This window comes from Salmo trutta, chromosome 7 (assembly GCF_901001165.1).
Source record: "Salmo trutta chromosome 7, fSalTru1.1, whole genome shotgun sequence".
NCBI classification, from domain to species: domain Eukaryota; kingdom Metazoa; phylum Chordata; class Actinopteri; order Salmoniformes; family Salmonidae; genus Salmo; species Salmo trutta.
The window spans coordinates 20,317,783-20,336,359 of record NC_042963.1 but is presented as its reverse complement, the minus strand read 5'-3'; the positions used below and the strand labels follow the sequence as shown (position 1 = coordinate 20,336,359).

The following is an 18,577-nucleotide window of genomic DNA, read 5'->3' as shown; positions in this document are numbered from 1 at the left end:
GGCAACAGTGGCCCGGAAATACTTCCAGATGGAAGAAACATTGAAAAACTGGATTAGAAGTAGAGGCCATATACAGCACTACCATATTGTCGTAAATAGAGTTCCCCTCAACAGAGGAACACACTGCAGGTTCCTGTGTTACAGGCAAAGAAGCGATACTTGGACTGACCTGTAGCTGTTTGGGCTTCTTCAACTTCAGTTTCCCTGACTTATACCCTCCGTACTTCTCAAACAGCTCAAAGAATCTGAAAAAGACACAACGGATACAACATTGAGACACAACAGGACTGGGGAAGGTGAATTACAAGTTGTATTTGTTATATGACGTTAATCAGAAAATTAAGTCATTAAACGTTATGTGTCAAATTCTGTCCACTGGGAATGGGGAGAGAGGGCATTTGAGGAGCATGAAGATGTATCCACTGGGAATGGGGAGAGAGGGCATTTGGGGAGCATGAAGATGTATCCACTGGGAATGGGGAGAGAGGGCATTTGAGGAGCATGAAGATGTATCCACTGGGAATGGGGAGAGGGGGCATTTGGGGAGCATGAAGATGTATCCACTGGGAATGGGGAGAGGGGGCGTTTGAGGAGCATGAAGATGTATCCACTGGGAATGGGGAGAGGGGGCATTTGGGGAGCATGAAGATGTATCCACAGAATGGGGAGAGGGGGCATTTGGGGAGCATGAAGATGTATCCACAGAATGGGGAGAGAGGGCATTTGAGGAGCAGGAAGATGTATCCACTGGGAATGGGGAGAGAGGGCGTTTGAGGAGCAGGAAGATGTATCCACTGGGAATGGGGAGAGGGGGCATTTGAGGAGCATGAAGATGTATCCACTGGGAATGGGGAGAGAGGGCGTTTGAGGAGCATGAAGATGTATCCACTGGGAATGGGGAGAGGGGGCATTTGAGGAGCAGGAAGATGTATCCACTGGGAATGGGGAGAGAGGGCGTTTGAGGAGCAGGAAATGGGAAGATGTACAGACTCACAGAGGGTGTCTGACTTCCATCTTCATTTTCTGTTTGGGGGTGCGGTCTCCGTGGCGGATGATGGCGATGACACAGCGCAGCTCCATCCTGCGGGACAGGTGACATTAGGGTTGCAAAGCTTTGGACAACTTACCAAAGTTACTGGAATACTCAGTAATTAACAGAATTTATACTTGGAAAACACACACATTCAGTTGAAGTCGGAAGTTTACATACACCTTAGCCAAATACATTTAAACTTTTTTTGTTTTTACATTTAACGTTTTTCACAATTCCTGACGTTTAATCCTTGTAAAAATTCCCTGTCTTAGGTCAGTTAGGATCACCACTTTATTTTAAAAATGTGAAATGTCAGAATAATAGTGGAGAGAATGATTTATTTCAGCGTTTATTTCTTTCATCACATTCCCAATGGGTCAGAAGTTTACATTCCCTCAACTAGTATTTGGTAGCATTGCCTTTAAATTGTTTAACTTGGGTCAACCGTTTCGGGTAGCCTTCCACAAGCTTCCCACAATAAGTAGGGTGAATTTTGGCCCATTCCTGACAGAGCTGGTGTAACTGAGTCAGGTTTGTAGGCATCCTTGCTCGCACACACTTTTTCAGTTCTGCCCACCAATTTTCTATATGGTTGAGGTCAGTGCTTTGTGATGGCCCCTCCAATACCTTGACTTTGTTGTCCTTAAGCCATTTTGCCACAACTTTGGAACTATGCTTGGGGTCATTGTCCATTTGGAAGATCCATTTGCGACCAAGCTTTAACTTCGTGACTGATGTCTTGAGATGTTGCTTCAATATACCCACATAATTTTCCTGCGTCATGATGCCATCTATTTTGTGAAGTGTACCAGTCTCTCCTGCAGCAAAGCACCCGCACAACATGATGCTGCCATCCACGTCCTTTACGGTTGGGATGGTGTTCATCGGCTTGCAAGCCTCCCCCTTTTTCCTCCAAACATAACGATGGTCATTATGCCAAACAGTTCTATTTTGTTTCATCAGACCAGAGGACATTTCTCCAAAATGTACAATCTTTGTCCCCATGTGCAGTTGCAAACCGTAGTCTGGCTTTTTTTATGGCGGTTTTGGAGCAATGGCTTCTTCCTTGCTAAGTGGCCTTTCAGGTTATGTCAATATAGGACTCGTTTTACTGTGGATATAGATACTTTTGTACCCGTTTCCTCCAGCATCTTCACAAGGTCCTTCACTGTTGTTCTGGGATTGATTTGCACTTCTTGCACCAAAGTAAATTCATCTCTAGGAGACAGAACCCGTCTCCTTCCTGAGCGGTATTACGGCTGTGTGGTCAACTTTGTGTATGTAAACCTCTGACCAACTGGAGTTGTGATACAGTGAATTATAAGTGAAATAATCTGTCTGTAAAAAAATTGGTGGAAAAATGACTTGCGTCATGCACAAAGTAGATGTCCTAACCGACTTGCCAAAACTATAGTTTGTTAACAAGAAATTTGTGGAGTGGATGAAAAATGACTTTTAATGACTCTGACCTAAGTGTATGTAAACTTCCGACTTCAACTGTACCTATATACATAAACTCAGCAAAAAAAGACACGTCCCTTTTTCAGGACCCTGTCTTTCGATAATTCGTAAAAATCCAAGTAACTAAACAGATCTTCATTGTAAAGGGTTTAAACACTGTTTCCCATGCTTGTTCAATGAACCATAAACAATTAATGAACATGCACCTGTGGAACGGTCGTTAAGACACTAACAGCTTACAGACGGTAGGCAATTAAGGTCACAGTTATGAAAACTTAGGACACTAAAGAGGCCTTTCTACTGACTCTGAAAAACACCAAAAGAAAGATGCCCACGGTCCCTGTTCATCTGCGTGAACATGCCTTAGGCATGCTGCAAGGAGGTATGAGGACTGCAGATGTGGCCAGGGCAATAAATTGCAATGTCCGTACTGTGAGACGCTTAAGACAGCGCTACAGGATGGACAGCTGATCGTCCTCGCAGGGGCAGACCTCGTGTAACACCTGCACAGGATCGGTACATCTGAACATCACACCTGCAGGACAGGTACAGGATGGCAACAACAACTGCCCGAGTTAAACCAGGAACGCACAATCCCTCCATCAGTGCTCAGACTGTCCGCAATAGGCTGAGAGAGGCTGGACTGAGGGCTTGTAGGCCTGTTGTAAGGCAGGTTCTCACCAGACATCACCGGCAACAACGTCGCCTATGGGCACAAACCCACCGTCGCTGGACCAGACAGGACTGGAAAAAACTCCTCTTCACTGACGAGTTGCGGTTTTGTCTCACCAGGGGTGATGGTCAGATTCACATTTATCGTCGAAGGTATGAGCGTTACACCGAGGCCTGTACTCTGGAGCGGGATCGAGGTGGAGGGTCCGTCATGGTCTGGGGCGGTGTGTCACAGCATCATTGGACTGAGCTTGTTGTCATTGCAGGCAATCTCAACTCTGTGCATTACAGGGAAGACATCCTCCTCCCTCATATGGTACCCTTCCTGCAGGCTCATCCTGACATGACCCTCCAGCATGACAATGCCACCAGCCATACTGCTCATTCTGTGAATGATTTCCTGCAAGACAGGAATGTCAGTGTTCTGCCATGACCAGCGAAGAGGCCGGATCTCAATCCCATTGAGCACGTCTAGGACCTGTTGGATCGGAGGGTGAGGGCTAGGGCCATTCCCCCCAGAAATGTCTGGGAACTTGCAGGTGCCTTGGTGGAAGAGTGGGGTAACATCTCACAGCAAGAACTGGCAAATCTGGTGCAGTCCATGAAGAGGAGATGCACTGCAGTACTTAATGCAGCTGGTGGCCACACCAGATACTGTCTGTTATTTTTGAGTTTGACCCCCCCTTTGTTCAGGGACACATTATTCCTTTTCTGTTAGTCACGTCTGTGGAACTTGTTCAGTTTATGTCTGTTGTTGAATCTTGTTACGTTCATACAAATATTTACACATGTTAAGTTTGCTGAAAATAAACGCAGTTGACAGTGAGAGGATGTTTCTTTTATTGCTGAGTTTATACACACACACACACACACACACACACACACTACATTTTTTATATCCGTGTCAATACTGTCCATGAGTCTCTAGTGGATAGACCATATGGTTAACAACGGCATTATTATCAAATAATTCCACAAATCTTCCAACTATTTACTTTCAACTATATGTTGAACACTTTTGTGTTTAATACTTGATTCCATATGTGTTATTTCATAGTTTTGATGTCTTCCCTATTATTCTACAATGTAGAAAACAGTAAAAAATTCAGAAAAACCATAGAGTGACTAGGAGTCCAAACGTTTGACTGGTACTGTATATTACATGAGATAAGGCCACACAGAGGGCCAGAGATAATTCCAGACACCTGTGATAATCTGAAGTACCCAAAAAGACCACTAGAAGTCATGTTATAAAATTCCTCCAAAAACCTTGAAAGTTATCACATGCTGGTAGTTTACTGGTAAACTTAGAAAGCTTCCAGTAATGTCTAGGTGACATTATTGATTTGTTTATTGTATTAATCCTTTATTTAGTCAGGAGAAATCCTGATGAGGGTTTAAAAAAAAAACATATGCAAATGGTTATGTAAAACAGTGTTACAGCTGGTATGAAGAAGGGTCCTCTAGGAATACGTGACTCAAGACTGTGTTAGCCCAATGAGCTAAAGCCTAGGAGTTCGCTGCGGGAACTAACACAAGTCTTCAAGTTTCAAGAGAGGTTAGCCATCACGCAAGTATAGTTCACCAAACCACCTCTGTTAGACAACCTCTAGTAGAGATAAGCAGGAAGAGGAGAGAGAAGAGCAGGAATAGGAGGAGAAAGAAGCATGAGGCAGAAAGGAGGAAGAAAATGAGAAGAGTACTCACATGGTTCCTGAGGTGGTGGGGACTATAGGTATGTCCTCAGCCTCCATGGGGATGGACCAGGGGATGTGAAACTGAGGGGCCAGCTCTCGCATCACCATGTTCCTGTGGGGGGGACAACCAATGGAGTGAGCTAGAGCAGTATTTGGGTTTTGAAAACGAATCGAGCACGAGTTTGGATCCTGTCCAATTCAAGGAATGACATATGGCTTTAGATACCCAGCTGATCCTTGAGTGTCAAAGTGTAAATCAGGGGTTAAGCTGTAAGGAAGACCGATAGTTGACCCCTCAGCATGACAGCTAGCCGCACCTACCCCAAGACCTTGGCACAGTCATCATAGTACTTCATGGAGTTCTTCACAAAGCTGAAGCCATTGACGTCACAGACGAATGAGTGGCCATTCGCTCTCAAGAGGTCGAAGCCACACACCGTTTGCTGGGAGTGGAAGAATGCGTCAGTCAGCCATTCAAACTGAATGTAGCCAATCAAGTCAGGTGCTTCTTAAAGTTGCAATATGCAGAAAATCGCTTGGCCATTTCCTGGTTGCAAAAATTTGAATAGTTTGTCTAATTTTAGTCTATGTGACAAAACAAGCAACAGAATCTTGTGTAGAGAATCATTGTACCATCTAAACCACTGTGAAATATATTTTCAATAAGCAAAAATATTGCATTTTCAGCTGTTTGAAGCTGGTGTACAAAACCAAAAGTAAAAGACGCAAAAGCATAGGAATAGCACAGATCTACTGCTTAGACTGAGAATGACGTTCTATAACTCACATTTCTATGTGAATTTGGTCAGATCGCCCAAATGTTTAAAGACGGCTCCTACCTTCATCTTCTTTCATTCATCTGCACTGATCTGAAAACACATCAGTTGCTTTCACCTATCCAGCTCCTGCACACTCGTTGCAGATGAAGGAAATAAGACGAGGTTGAGGAGAGGAACCACATTCAGACTATTGGGATAGTTTAAGAAGTTACGGCTTCAGGTTGATTTGGAGAGAAGACAAACACAGAGTGGTCTGATTGGTTGAAAAGCCTCACCTTGAAGGCCAGGCAGACCTTGCGGGCCACCAGTTTCTCCATGGCGGTGAGCATGACGGGGTAGCGGATCTCCTTCCCCTCGCTGTCCCGCTCCACCTTACCGTCCAGGGCCGGGGACTTCCTTGCCTCAGCATGGGCATAGTCAGGACCCACTGTGTACACCTGGCATGACATCTTATTATACACAGTCAGGTCCCAGTGTTCACCTGATATCATATACATACTAGCGGTACTTCACCCTCACGGGCAGTAAATCATTGGATATTAATAATTTGTTTGATTTGCATCAAACACCTTTTTGGTCTCTGGATAGGCTATACCAGTATTCTCAACTCCCGAGCATTTTAAAAACTCCCACAGGCCCATTTCCCCTGAGATCATTGTTCATTGTGCACTTGTTCTCTCTTTTAAAATTCTGTTGGCCTACCATGGGGCGGCAGGTAGCCTAGTGGTTAGAGCGTTGGACTAGTAACCGGGAAGGTTGCAAGATCGAATCCCCGAGCTGACAAGGTAAAAATCTGTCGTTCTGCCCCTGAACAAGGAAGTTAACCCACTGTTCCTAGGCCGTCATTGAAAATAAGAATTTGTTTTTAACTGACTTGCCTAGTTAAAGAAAGGTCAAATATATATTTTTTTAAATACAGTAGGACTAACATTTCCCCCCCCTTGTGCCGATAACATTTTCAGATGGTGGCACCAGCCTATGATCACGGCCACGCAATAGAACAAAAATAAGAATCATGCTATGAAGTCATTCACACTGCTATTGCCATGGTATGATTCAAGAAATCATTTGTTACATCTAACAGGTCCAAACAGGAGACGAGAAGACACAGCTCACACACCAGCACACACTTAAGATGATACCTTGACGTCAGTGCCGTCCGTTGGCATGAACTCCTCGTAGATGTAGGAGCCAGTCTTCCTCACACAGCTCTCTGGGGAGTACACACTGCTGCGGCTCCCTATCTACAGGAGAGAGGGGATCATTCATATACTTATGAGAGCGCTTGATTCCGCCGGACAGATGGGCGGGGTTTTGCACTTTTGGGACTATTCCATCGGTTTCATTCTGTCAGGCAAGACCAATCAAGTTGCAGCTAAAATATTTCAAATGAGGGCTAAACGTTTGATGTACCGAGTGTGTATAATTGAGTATCAGACCTTTCTGTACGGCATGGCTCCTACAGCTTCCGCCCCTCCACTATCATTTCAACAGCATGACCCATTTGAAGCCAACTGCACCTCCCTAGTCCCTCAGTACCTTTCTGAAGAGTCTCTGGCTGCCCCCTCCAGCTGAGGTGGGGTAGTAGATGTAGACATTGTGGTCCTCTGCGCACACGGGCTTCTCCACAAAGGGCTTGGGGAACACCTCCCCGTTCACCTCCACATGATCCTCCCCCTCGACAAGGTTACATTCTGGGAGGCAGACACACCACAGTCATTTAGAGACAGAGTTCAATCAGGGCCTAAAAAGCACACTTGAAGGAATGCCCCATTCCAAATTGGACTATAAACCCTATTCATAGGCAGAATTTAGATCTGAAAGGATTGGGCAGGTGTTAATGATATGGTAATAGCCTTCATCTTCAATAGGCTAGGCCTACAACTATGCGACCCTTTGAAGCAGCGGTCACCAACCTTTCGTGAACCCGTCAATTCTGGTCGTCATTTTGACAGTTTGTTGCAAAAGTGCTATAATTTAGGTATTTTAGTAGTACATCTAGCTCTTTTTGCCCCTAGCGGATCAACTCCACTGAAATCATGACGCAGAGGCACCTTGAGAAAGTTCCTCTACGTCATCTCAAGAGATGGGTTCGGTATGAAATACACCCCCTTCTAGATGTGCTGGGTGGTACCACCTCAAGGTTTACTATGAAAGCAGGTGACAGCATGCCTTATTTGGCAATGGTCTTGGTTAGTGGAGAAGGCAAATCTATTTTTTGCAAGATGCTTCCTTGACTAGACTACTGACGTTACACAACATTCAAAAAGCCAGTAAGGCACATTTCCACGTATGACCAAATTCAACGTTTTTGCTTGCCGTTTCATATGCAGCACTGCTTTTACAAAGAAGGGGGGAAAAAACATGTAGGCTACGAGGATTATACCTTTATATTCTTAGCTCCATCCATCGTAACAAGAAATAGATGACAATCGGCATGTCAACAAGTATTTTTCCCTAACCACTGACTGATCGGTGGCAGTCCGTTAAAACAGGTTGCTGATAGTTCAATGGTTCGGAGTATCATTTTTATTTTTCAAATCCTTTATTTACAATATTCATCCCGTGCCCACACACCTCTACCTCTGAAAAGTGAAAGCATACCTGTGAGAGGGTTCGCCCTGGTAGTAGTTGTAGCTTTTTATACAGTACCCAAGAGCAACCGGTGTTAATTTGACCACTGGAAAAAAAGCTACCACGTAAATACTGCAGTGCGGGTTGGATTGAATTGAGCACCCTAATCTTCATTTTCAAGGTGATGATTGCACTTTTCTTCCTAACACAACACCGCAATAAATGTGAATTTCAAAAGATTTCCTTTGCGCATCACAGCAATAGATGTCAGGAACTCAGTGCCTTACCACTGTGAGCTAACTATCCAGAGCCGTATTTGCTCGCAATGCACATTCATTTCTTATTAGACTGTGCAAGTGGACTTTGATAAGTATGCTTTAGTGAGAGTGTTGGGATCAGTTGCAACTATATTTACAGACAAAGGGCTTAAGTCTGTTTATTTTGTCATCTTGGCACCCAGAAGCAAAACGTGCGTCCACGCGAGCCAGCTGATCGATTTAACGGTAACAGTCTGTCACAAGAGACTAGTTGTGTTGTAACACTTACCTTCAGGTCTGTCTGGGTCTCGGGTTAACACAGCGTAACGAGGAAGGTCAATCCCCTCCTCCTGCAAGATACGATACACCTCCCTCCTGAAGGGACATGAGACAAAACGTTTACGAAGGAGCAAGTCAACAGACTTTGACAAAGTATGAGCAGGAAGTTGAGTGTGTGTGTTCACCGTTATACCTGTCTTGTATGTAGTACTGCATGTTCAGGTCATTGATGAGAAGTGGGTTTCTGAGGTTGGCGTACTCCACCGCTTTGTCCAATGGGAAACCTACAAAGCCACCCCCATACATGCATTCATATACACAAAACACAACCACATAAATAATCCAGGAAATGGAAGAAAATCCCTCAACCATTACGTTGTCGTTCCATTGGTCTGTATACTGGTGTCCTAAACATATTTCAATTTCCCCATGTTTATTTTACTTTTCCGATTCTTCTCCTAAGATATACCCAATTTAAACCAGGACAAATCAGACGTACACTATGACTAAACATGAGCAAGACGAGAATGACTGTGTTCGGTATGTACAGATTGAATTTGTGTATACTTACTGTATATTGGCATGCATATACATTATACACGTTAATCTGTGAAATGTGCATGCGCACGCCAGTACCTGATGCACGTAATCGTATGCGGTGGGTGCACATACGTACGTTCGTTTGTACCTTTGGAGTGGAAGGAGACGAGGCAGTCGCACAGGGGCCATTTGTCCACTGGCTCGTTGAGGATGACCTCCTCGGGGAAGATGACCACGGTGATGTACTCAAACTTACACAGCCTTTCCATGATCTGGGTCATGGGCTTGGACTTGGACTTCTTCATCATGGAGCAGATGCCCACCACGATCTGCCTCTCTGGAGGCTGGGGCGAACAGAGAGGAAGGGAAAGAGGTCACTCGCATCTTACTGTTTGTAATGTGCTGTACATGATGTGATTACTTGTGCGAGGTGAAGCCTAAGCCAATTTTCCATCTTTCCTCTGTCCAGTCATCTCTCCTCACCTCCTTCTCAAAATGCATTGAAGGAGGAGGTCTGAGGAGAGGGACCTTGGATCTTTTTCTCCAATGCGATTTGAGGAGGTGGTGAGGAAAGAGGAAGCAAGGAATCAAGTAAAAACGAATTGGGAAAGGGCCTCTTTCTCTCCGTCTTCATGTACCCACTTACCGAGTCATAATCCTCATCCTCCTCTTTTCCCTGCCCCTCTTCCTCTCCTTTTCGCATCTCTCCCTCATTCTTCATGCCTCCTTCCTCTGGGCCTTGATGACCTTCATAGGCAAACACAGTTGTGGGATTCCCACTCTGGCCCCACCCTTCTCCTCCAGTCTCTGACATCACAGAGTGGGGACGTCACTCAAAGTTCCGGCGCATCTTTGCGTGCCAGTACACAGTAGGAGGGTATGAGGTAATAAGAGGGAAGGCTTAGATCACCTTACCGACAACGGGGAGTAGGCACTGGTAATGCCTTTTTAAAATGCCCCTCAGGGGTTGATAAAGGTGTATTGAATTGGAGTAGGGTGAGGGGAAAGACTCAGGAGGGTGGAGACGGTGGTCTGGGAGCACCAGGTTTACATGGAGGAAAATGCTGAGGTAGTAATTCGAGGGGAGGGTTTATGGGTTAGGGAGCAAGCTCTAGGGTGCTGACTTGGGGTGAGGTAAGTAGTCAGGGGTGAGGTAGGTAGAGGACAGAGCCCGAGTTGGGGAAGGAGTAACCTCCCTGTGTCAGGAGAGCGGTCTCATTCTGAAAAGTGGCATCACTCTGGCCTGAGGAGGATGAGATGAGCGGTTCACAAAAGGTTCCTCCACAGTCGCACCATCAGTCACCACCTACAGAGGACAACACAGAAAGGCAGAAACAGATAATGGCACTACTATGGTACAGAACATGTAAAAGATAAACCCCGTAGAGACATGGCTCAGTGCTTGTTAGAACGTCAGCAGGCAGTCTAATAATGCTGCCTCATCTCTCTAGACTCAATGTGCTTGGGCAATTCCACAGTAACGGAATTACACTTTTCAGTCTTTTCAGTTCGCTGCAGCTAGCGACTGGAATGAGCTGCAACAAACACTCAAACTGGAAAGTTTTCTCAATCTCTTCATTCAAAGACTCAATCATGGACATTCTTACTGACAGTTGTGGCTGCTTTGCATGATATATTGTTGTCTCTACCTTCTTGTCCTTTGTGCTGTTGTCTGTGCCCAATAATGTTTGTACCCTGTTTTGTGCTGCTTCCATGTTGTGTTGCTGCCATGCTGTGTTGTCGTCTTAGGACTCTATGTAGTGTTGTCTCTCTTGGCCTTTAGCTAGGCCGTCATTGTAAATAAGAATTTGTTCTTAACTGACTTGCCTAGTTGAATAAAAAGGTGAAATTAATTAATAAAAATACCCTGACAAATTTTAAGAAATACCATAGTATTCACTGCAGAGTTTTTGCACACTCCCTTGAAAAGGCTCACGGTCACCTGCGTCTTTTCTCAGCAATATTTCCTCCAAAGACAGAACTCAACGATTACAATTTCACAGTCCCGTTTCGGCTAACCCAAAAAAATACAACTCAGGTAATCAAACATTTTGGCTTGTATCTCGTAAATACCAGGGTTTAAAAAAAACAAACATGTAATTGTGGACTTGAGTGTAAATTAAAACATAACCAAGAGGAGGACTTCAGTCAGTAGCCTGCCAGAACTGGTTCCTGTCTATTTTAGCAATGCCCTTCCCCGCCCAATGCCCTTCCCCGCCCACCAAACAAAACAGCTGACTTCCAGGGAAAAGCTCCAGAAACAGGCAGCCTAACCCAGATCATATCACCGCTCACAGAAGCCTGCCAAGAGGCTCATATGGTACTTCCTACACAAGGCCAAGACCGATTGTGCCTTGGCAGTTGGGAACCGATTCCAAAAATTGTCAGATCCCAGTCACACTCCCAGGACAAAAAAACAACTCATTTCACGATATACTATATCACGCTATAGAATGCTAGCACAGACAGCTCGTGTCCACACGTATATCAACTTTGTCACACAAAAACGTGTGAACATGGGTAAGCCTGGTCCCCAGAATAGCCTGCCCTTTTCTCAGTGTGTTGAAAGGGGAAGAGGCATAAGAGGAGGCTGGAGCGGACGGTAGAGAGCGTATTGGGTGCAGAGGCCTACACTAGTAACGGCAAACAAACATAACTCCTCGCTCTCCTCAAAGGTGTTGACAGGCCACACTAAACCATGCGGAAGCCCATCTTGGCCACCCGAGGTCAGGGAGACACTCCCGGGAAATAAACAAACTCATAAATACATAGCTACAACAACAGTGTAAAGACAGTCGACGCCGCCATGCTCCTAGACACACAGTAGTAAGGCTATTTGGCATTGAGCGACTGGGAAGATCGGACTACTTGGTCGAGGATGAAGAGATGAGTGAGTCCTAGCTACTGTAATGCTGGCTTCTTCTGTTTCCTTCAATAACTGATGGCTAACGTACGGACAAAAATCCACAGCGCGACAATTGCCTGAAGTGATAACAATAAATATAAACTATACGTTTATAACATCAATGTGCACCACTGTTTTATTTATTATTCTTTAAACTACTACTAGTTTAATGGTTCTAGCGGTCAATTTGTCCCATTAACACCCATATTAGCAAACTTATTTCATTTCAAACTTTACATTTCTCTAGCATACTCTACTTATCGTGATGAACAGATTGCCTGCGGTTTGTCATCCCAGCTCTATGATGGTTGAACACCTAGTGTTGATGGCTGACTAGCAATGCCCTTAACTGGTCAAGTTTGTTAGGAGTTTGAGTGTTAAGTCCATTGTCTGGCTGTCTGCACAGCACTATCCTTGTTTCTCATCTCCAATCCTCTGTTCCTTTCTGTGCTTCAGTCAGCCCTTTGCCTCATCATCAAATGTTTCTCAGATTCTTCATTAAAAATAATGGCACTGCTTCCTTTAATGCCTATGACTAATAAACCAAAAGGCCTGGTTGAACATGTCCCCATCTCCCTCTGGCATAGCCCAACCCACCGTCTGACAGTGAGTCACTTCCGCCAACCAAATTTGGGCGACCCCAATAAAGGCTTTTAACCTTTGAGACCGTATCCTGTAGAAAGTCAGGCCGCACCGTTTATGATAGGGGTAGAATCATTAGCTGAGCTCTCACAAAAAGCCACTATCACACTCACTGATAACAGGCCCAATGACACAGGAAATGTCTCTGCAAATAGGAGGAGCAATATACTGTCCATTTAGGGAGTTTCCTTTTTTACAGGGATTGAAGAAGACTGCAAAGACAGGCACAGTCAGAGTATTGTCATCTGCCACTTGCCATTTCCTTGTGAATTTTGAAGCCAGCATAGATGTGTTTACTATGAAAACACAAAGTATGCCATCATATGACTAGTGAGTCATATAGCCTAACAGTTACTATCAGTACACGGAGACTGAAGAGACTGTCTGCGCAGGTGATCAGTTTGTTATGAGCGGAGCCTCCCATGCTAAATCATTAATAAAAATGTTAATGATTATGCTCAATAGTCTGGAGTGGACTGAAGGACCGAACCTGGAGAAGAGGAATGCCAATACCTCATTCCCCATCCTCGGCCACCAATCACAAAAATAGCCAAAACCCACAAGTTCTCCATGTCCCAACACTCCCTCACTCTGAAGCGACAGTACTGCAGAGTACAGACAATACATGAGGCTTTGAGGAATGCATGACAAATAATTACTGTACAAACAAAGATGTCCCCAGGGTCATGCAATCTCATTTCGGCAAGCCATGACCCCCAAAATCTCAGATTGTTCTGAAACCGTTTCTGTAGTTAGAAACGTAAGATAAGCATTCCTGCAACATTTATTTGCTTGAATATAATTAGAAATTCAGCTAATTGAGTGCACCCAAATGGGCCATTTACATTTATAGGATTCATATAAACATTCAATAAATATAGTACCCAACATCCGATTTGCACAAAAACCTCTTAATGATTAGGATGTGGAGGTTTCCAAATAAATGAATCAACTCCACCCACAGACCCCCCAAACCCCACCCCAAAAGCCATTATACAGCATCAGTTCTCTGTTTAACAAGTATTATGGAGCTGCGACTTGGAGTATTATTTATTCATATTATGTCATGTATTCTCAGTGAATTTGGTGACGCTTTTCCCCCGTTATGAGAAATTAGCCATTGAAGTCGCTTGCATTTTCCCCATAACTTAAGTAAAAGTACCAGGTTTTGCCCACTAGATGCCGCTGTTCCTGCAACACATGAGCAAAAGCTACTGGCTTTCTACACAAAGTTTCAAAGAAAACGCTGCGATACATTTAGGGCTGACCCCAATTAGTCGACTGGTTGATTATTTGGTGGTTAGGCTGTTGGTCAACCGAAATTGTGTGTGTTACTGCTCGACTAAAACATACATACACTACCGGTAAAAAGTTTTAGAACACCTATTCATTCAAGGGTTTTTCTTTATTTTTACTATTTTCTACAATGTAGAATAATAGTGAAGATATTAAAACTATGAAATAACATATGGAATCATGTAGTAACCAAAATAAGTGGTAAACAAATCAAAATATATTTTATATTTGAGATTCTTCAAAGTATACACCCTTTGCCTTGACAGCTTTGCACACTCTTGGCATTCTCTCAACCAGCTTCACCTAGAAAGATTTTCCAACAGTCTTGAAGGAGTTCCCACATATGCTGAGCACTTGTTGGCTGCTTTTCCTTCACTCTGCGGTACAACTCATCCCAAAACATCTCAATTGGATTGAGGTCGGGGGATTGTGGAGGCCAGGTCACCTGGTACAGCACTCCATCGCTCTCCTTCTTGGTCAAATAGCCCTTACACAGCCTGGAGGTGTGTTGGGTCATTGTCCTGTTGAAAAACAAATGATAGTCCCACTAAGCGCAAACCAGATGGTATGGCGTATCGCTGCAGTAGCCATGCTAGTTAAGTGTGCCTTGAATTCTAAATAAATCAAAGACGGTGTGGGGGAGCCATGCTGGTGACACTATAACACCTCCTCCTCCATGCTTCACGGTGGGAAATACACATGCGGAGATCATCCGTTCACCCACACCACATCTCACAAGCATTTACAATTTGGACTCCAGACCAAAAGGACAAATTTCCACCGGTCTAATGTCCATTGCTCGTGTTTCTTGGCCCAAGCCCAAGTCTCTTCTTCTTATTGGTGTCCTTTAGTGGTTTCTATGCAGCAATTCGCGAAGGCCTGATTCACACAGTCTCCTTTAAACAGTTGATGTGTCTATAACTAGAACTATGTGAAGCATTTATTTGGGCTGCAATCTGAGGCTGGTAACTCTCTTGAACTTATCCTTTGCAGCAGAGGTAACTCTGTGTCTTACTTTCCTGTGGCGGTCCACATGAGAGCCAGTTTCATCATAGCGCTTGATGGTTTTTGCAACTGCACTTGAAGAAACTTTCAAAAGTTCTTGAAATTTTCCATATTGACTGACCTTCACGTCTTAAGGTAATGATGGACTGCCTTTTCTCTTTGCTTATTTTAGCTGTTCTTGCCATAATAGGGACTTAGCCCTATTTGGTAAAAGTCCATCTTCTTGGTAAAAGTCCATCTACCTTGTCACAACACAACTGATCGACTCAGAGAGAATGCTAAGAGTGCGCAAAGCTGTCATCAAGGCATATGGTGGCTATTTGAAGAATTTTGATTTGTTTAACACTTTTTTGGTTACTACATGATTCCATGTGTTATTTCATAGTTTTGAGGTCTTCACTATTATTCTAAAATGTAGAATTCACCCCAGTCTGAGGTCCTGAGCGCTCTGGAGCAGGTTTTCATCAAGGATCTCTCTGTACCTTGCTCTGTTCATCTTTCCCTCGATCCTGACTAGTTTCCCAGTCCCTGCCGCTGAAAAACATCCCCACAGCATGATGCTGCCACCACCATGCTTCACCGTAGGGACGTTGCTAGGTTCCCTCCAGATGTGACGCTTGGCAATCAGGCCAAAGAGTTCAATCTTGGTTTCATCAGACCAGAGAACCGTCTGAGAGTCCTTTAGGTGCCTTTTGGCAAACTCCAAGCTGGCTGGCATGTGCCTTTTACTGAGGAGTGGCTCCAGTCCGGCCATTCTACCATAAACGCCTGATTGGTGGAGTGCTGCCTTCAGGGTGGTTCTCCCATCTCCACAGAGGAACTCTGGAGCTCTGTCAGAGTGACCATCGGGTTCTTGGTCACCTCCCTGACAAAGGCCCTCCTCCCCCAATGATTATTTTATATATTTTTGTTGTACCTTTATTTAACTAGGCAATTCAGTTAAGAACAAATTCTTATTTACAATGACGGCCTACGCCGGAGCAATTGTGCACCGCGCTATGAGACTCCCAATCATGGCCGGATGTGATACAGCCTGGCTTCAAAACAGGGTCTGTCGTGACACCTCTAACACTGAGATGCAGTGCCTTAGACCGCTGCGCCACTCGAGAGCCCTAAAATAAGTAGCAGCTCAATTTGGCCACCAACACTAGGAAGAGTGTTGGTGGTTACAAACTTCTTCCATTTAAGAATGATGGAGGCTACTGTGTTTTTGGGGACCTTTAATGCTGCAGAAATGCTCTGACATGCACTGTCAACTGTGGGACCATATTTAAACAGGTGTGTGCTTTTCCAAATCATGTCCAATCAATTGAATTTACCACAGCTGGACTCCAATCAGGTTGTAGAAACATCAGGGATGATCAATGGAAACAGGATGCACCTGAGATGTATTTCAAGTCTCATAGCATAGGGTCTGAATACTTATGTAAATAAGGTATTTCAGTTTTTAATTTTAATAAATTAGCAAACATTTCTAAAAACCTGTTTTTGCTTTGTCATTATGGGGTAGTGTGTAGATTGATGAGAGAAAAAAATAATTTAAATCAATTTTAGAATAAGGCTGTAACGTAACAAAATGTGGAAAAAGTCAAGGGGTCTGAACACTTTCCTAAAGGACTGTATATCAATTCCCCATTACATATATCACCATTAGTACATTTACCGCTAAACACTATCCTTTCTAATCTACAATGTTTGCTTTGGTTACGGTAATTATTTTAACGCATTAAATATTATTATTCCAGGCTTCCCGTTCTCATTGTCTGAGTGGACACTGTTTGCAGAGTGCACAAGCTATGCTTCACTTGTGAGAAACAAGTTTGTTTATTTCATTCCATTTACGAGTTTTGTCAATTCAGACATTGTCTTTTGTTTGGATCGCTCCTGTCAATGTTGAGTAAGGACAGCTCTCTCCCTTTCGATAACCACTCAGTTTGAAACCAAAAAACGTCATGCTCTGATAGTGGAAACATCAGAAAATAGGCCTACCTGATTACTTCTTATCGGTGTTTGACTTGGACTGAAATAGGTTCCGGTATTCATTTTGGGTTTTTGGTACTGTTTACTTTTAGTCAAAGTTAGACATTTTGTAACAAATCTTAGTGGTTACTTTCAAGCTCCCTGCAACCCCCTTACAAAAAAGACTGCAGTCAGAGTGCAGTGTAACTGCAGTATGGTGCAAATACTGCATCCAAAATAACACTTTTCTTTACTGCAGTAATTTTGCAGTACACTGCAGTTATTCTGCAATCACTGCATCCAAAATACCACAGTTGGCTGCGGTTACTGCAGTTTCAAGACGGCAATCTTTTTTTGTTAGGGCCAGCCTGAGAGGAAGTGACCTACCTACATTACACAAAAGGAAAGCAAGGCAATTGTGGAACACTGAAACAGAAGTCAAAATAGCCACGAATGTTTGTTAACATTACATTTTTTCGTTTGGAAATACGCTTTGGAAGCTGTCTGTCACGAATGGTTCGTGTATGTTCCTGTCAAGAACGTGTGCCGCTTTTCAATGAACTCTACGGTGTGTACGCCGTAACAACCTCTCCTCGGTGCCTAACGTTAATTGTTTAGCGTGACAATACATATTACAATGTAGACCACTGCAGCCTATACTTCGTTACAACGTGACTAAGTACACTTTACATTACAGCCGACAGTCAGTACACCGCAGTGTCGATAAAGAATAGTGTAAGAATTGTTGCGGTCTTAAAATACAGTCACTTACTTATTGATCATTTGAGTTATAACCAGCTGTCAAGTTCTTTGTCCCTTGATAGTTGTTTTGTTGTGCAACCGCGAAAGTTGATCTCGGTAATGTTTTTCTTCTTTTTCTTAAACTTGTATTGGCGGATCGCAACCGTGATGTCTATACACCACCACCTACTGTACTGGCGTGCGATGCCGGTCACGGCCTCCCTATCCATCAATTTATCTTATCTAGCGCTGTTTACACCTACTGTTCCTGAGTGTGAGTATATTAAACTTCGTAGAAAAATTGCCCCCCTCAACTAACCCTACACCCATTTCCACTACTTGGCCCTATCTGATCCTACACCAGGGGAGGCAGCCTGGGAAGACAGGATACTATTGCGCAACACTGCTTGTAACTATTCTGCAGTAAAATCTCATACGCCCAAGTACTTCTCTGCAGCTGCCAGCACCACAGCAATTTATGTGATTTACGTTCCATTTCTGCGGTACAGTTGATAACCATTGCCATGAATGCTAAATATTCAACATTTACTATAGCCCATGTTATTCATATCCCATTTTATTGCTCTCTGCCTACTCACAGGGATCCTCTTAGGCTCCCTCCCCCTGGACCCATCTTCCTCTACCACTCACTTCATTGCCTCAGCATATGACACCTTCTGTACTACTCTGATCCCGGCAACCTCAACATACCTTTCTCTCAACGGACACTGCTGGTC

General features: G+C 44.0%; 1 protein-coding gene across 14 annotated transcripts in view; it reads right to left on the bottom strand.

Moving 5' to 3' along the window:
- Nucleotides 1-18,232, bottom strand: part of ppip5k1b (diphosphoinositol pentakisphosphate kinase 1b) — a 64,347-nt gene extending 46,115 nt beyond the window's left edge. For 2 of the 14 annotated variants that reach the window (XM_029758310.1, XM_029758311.1), the window contains exons 1-12: nt 17,872-18,232; nt 9,939-10,598; nt 9,441-9,636; nt 8,946-9,036; nt 8,763-8,848; nt 7,182-7,336; nt 6,785-6,886; nt 5,918-6,079; nt 5,185-5,306; nt 4,874-4,975; nt 995-1,081; nt 170-245 (exon numbers count right to left, since the gene is read on the bottom strand). In XM_029758310.1, coding sequence (XP_029614170.1) covers nt 170-245; nt 995-1,081; nt 4,874-4,975; nt 5,185-5,306; nt 5,918-6,079; nt 6,785-6,886; nt 7,182-7,336; nt 8,763-8,848; nt 8,946-9,036; nt 9,441-9,636; nt 9,939-10,106 — 1,347 coding nt within the window. In that variant the 5' untranslated portion in view covers nt 10,107-10,598; nt 17,872-18,232. Of the gene's footprint in view, nt 1-169; nt 246-994; nt 1,082-4,873; nt 4,976-5,184; nt 5,307-5,917; nt 6,092-6,784; nt 6,887-7,181; nt 7,337-8,762; nt 8,849-8,945; nt 9,037-9,428; nt 9,637-9,938; nt 10,599-17,871 lie in introns of all 14 variants that reach the window. The other 12 variants (XM_029758312.1, XM_029758319.1, XM_029758318.1 and 9 more) reach the window with 9 other exon arrangements.
- Nucleotides 18,233-18,577: the final 345 nt, after the last annotated feature.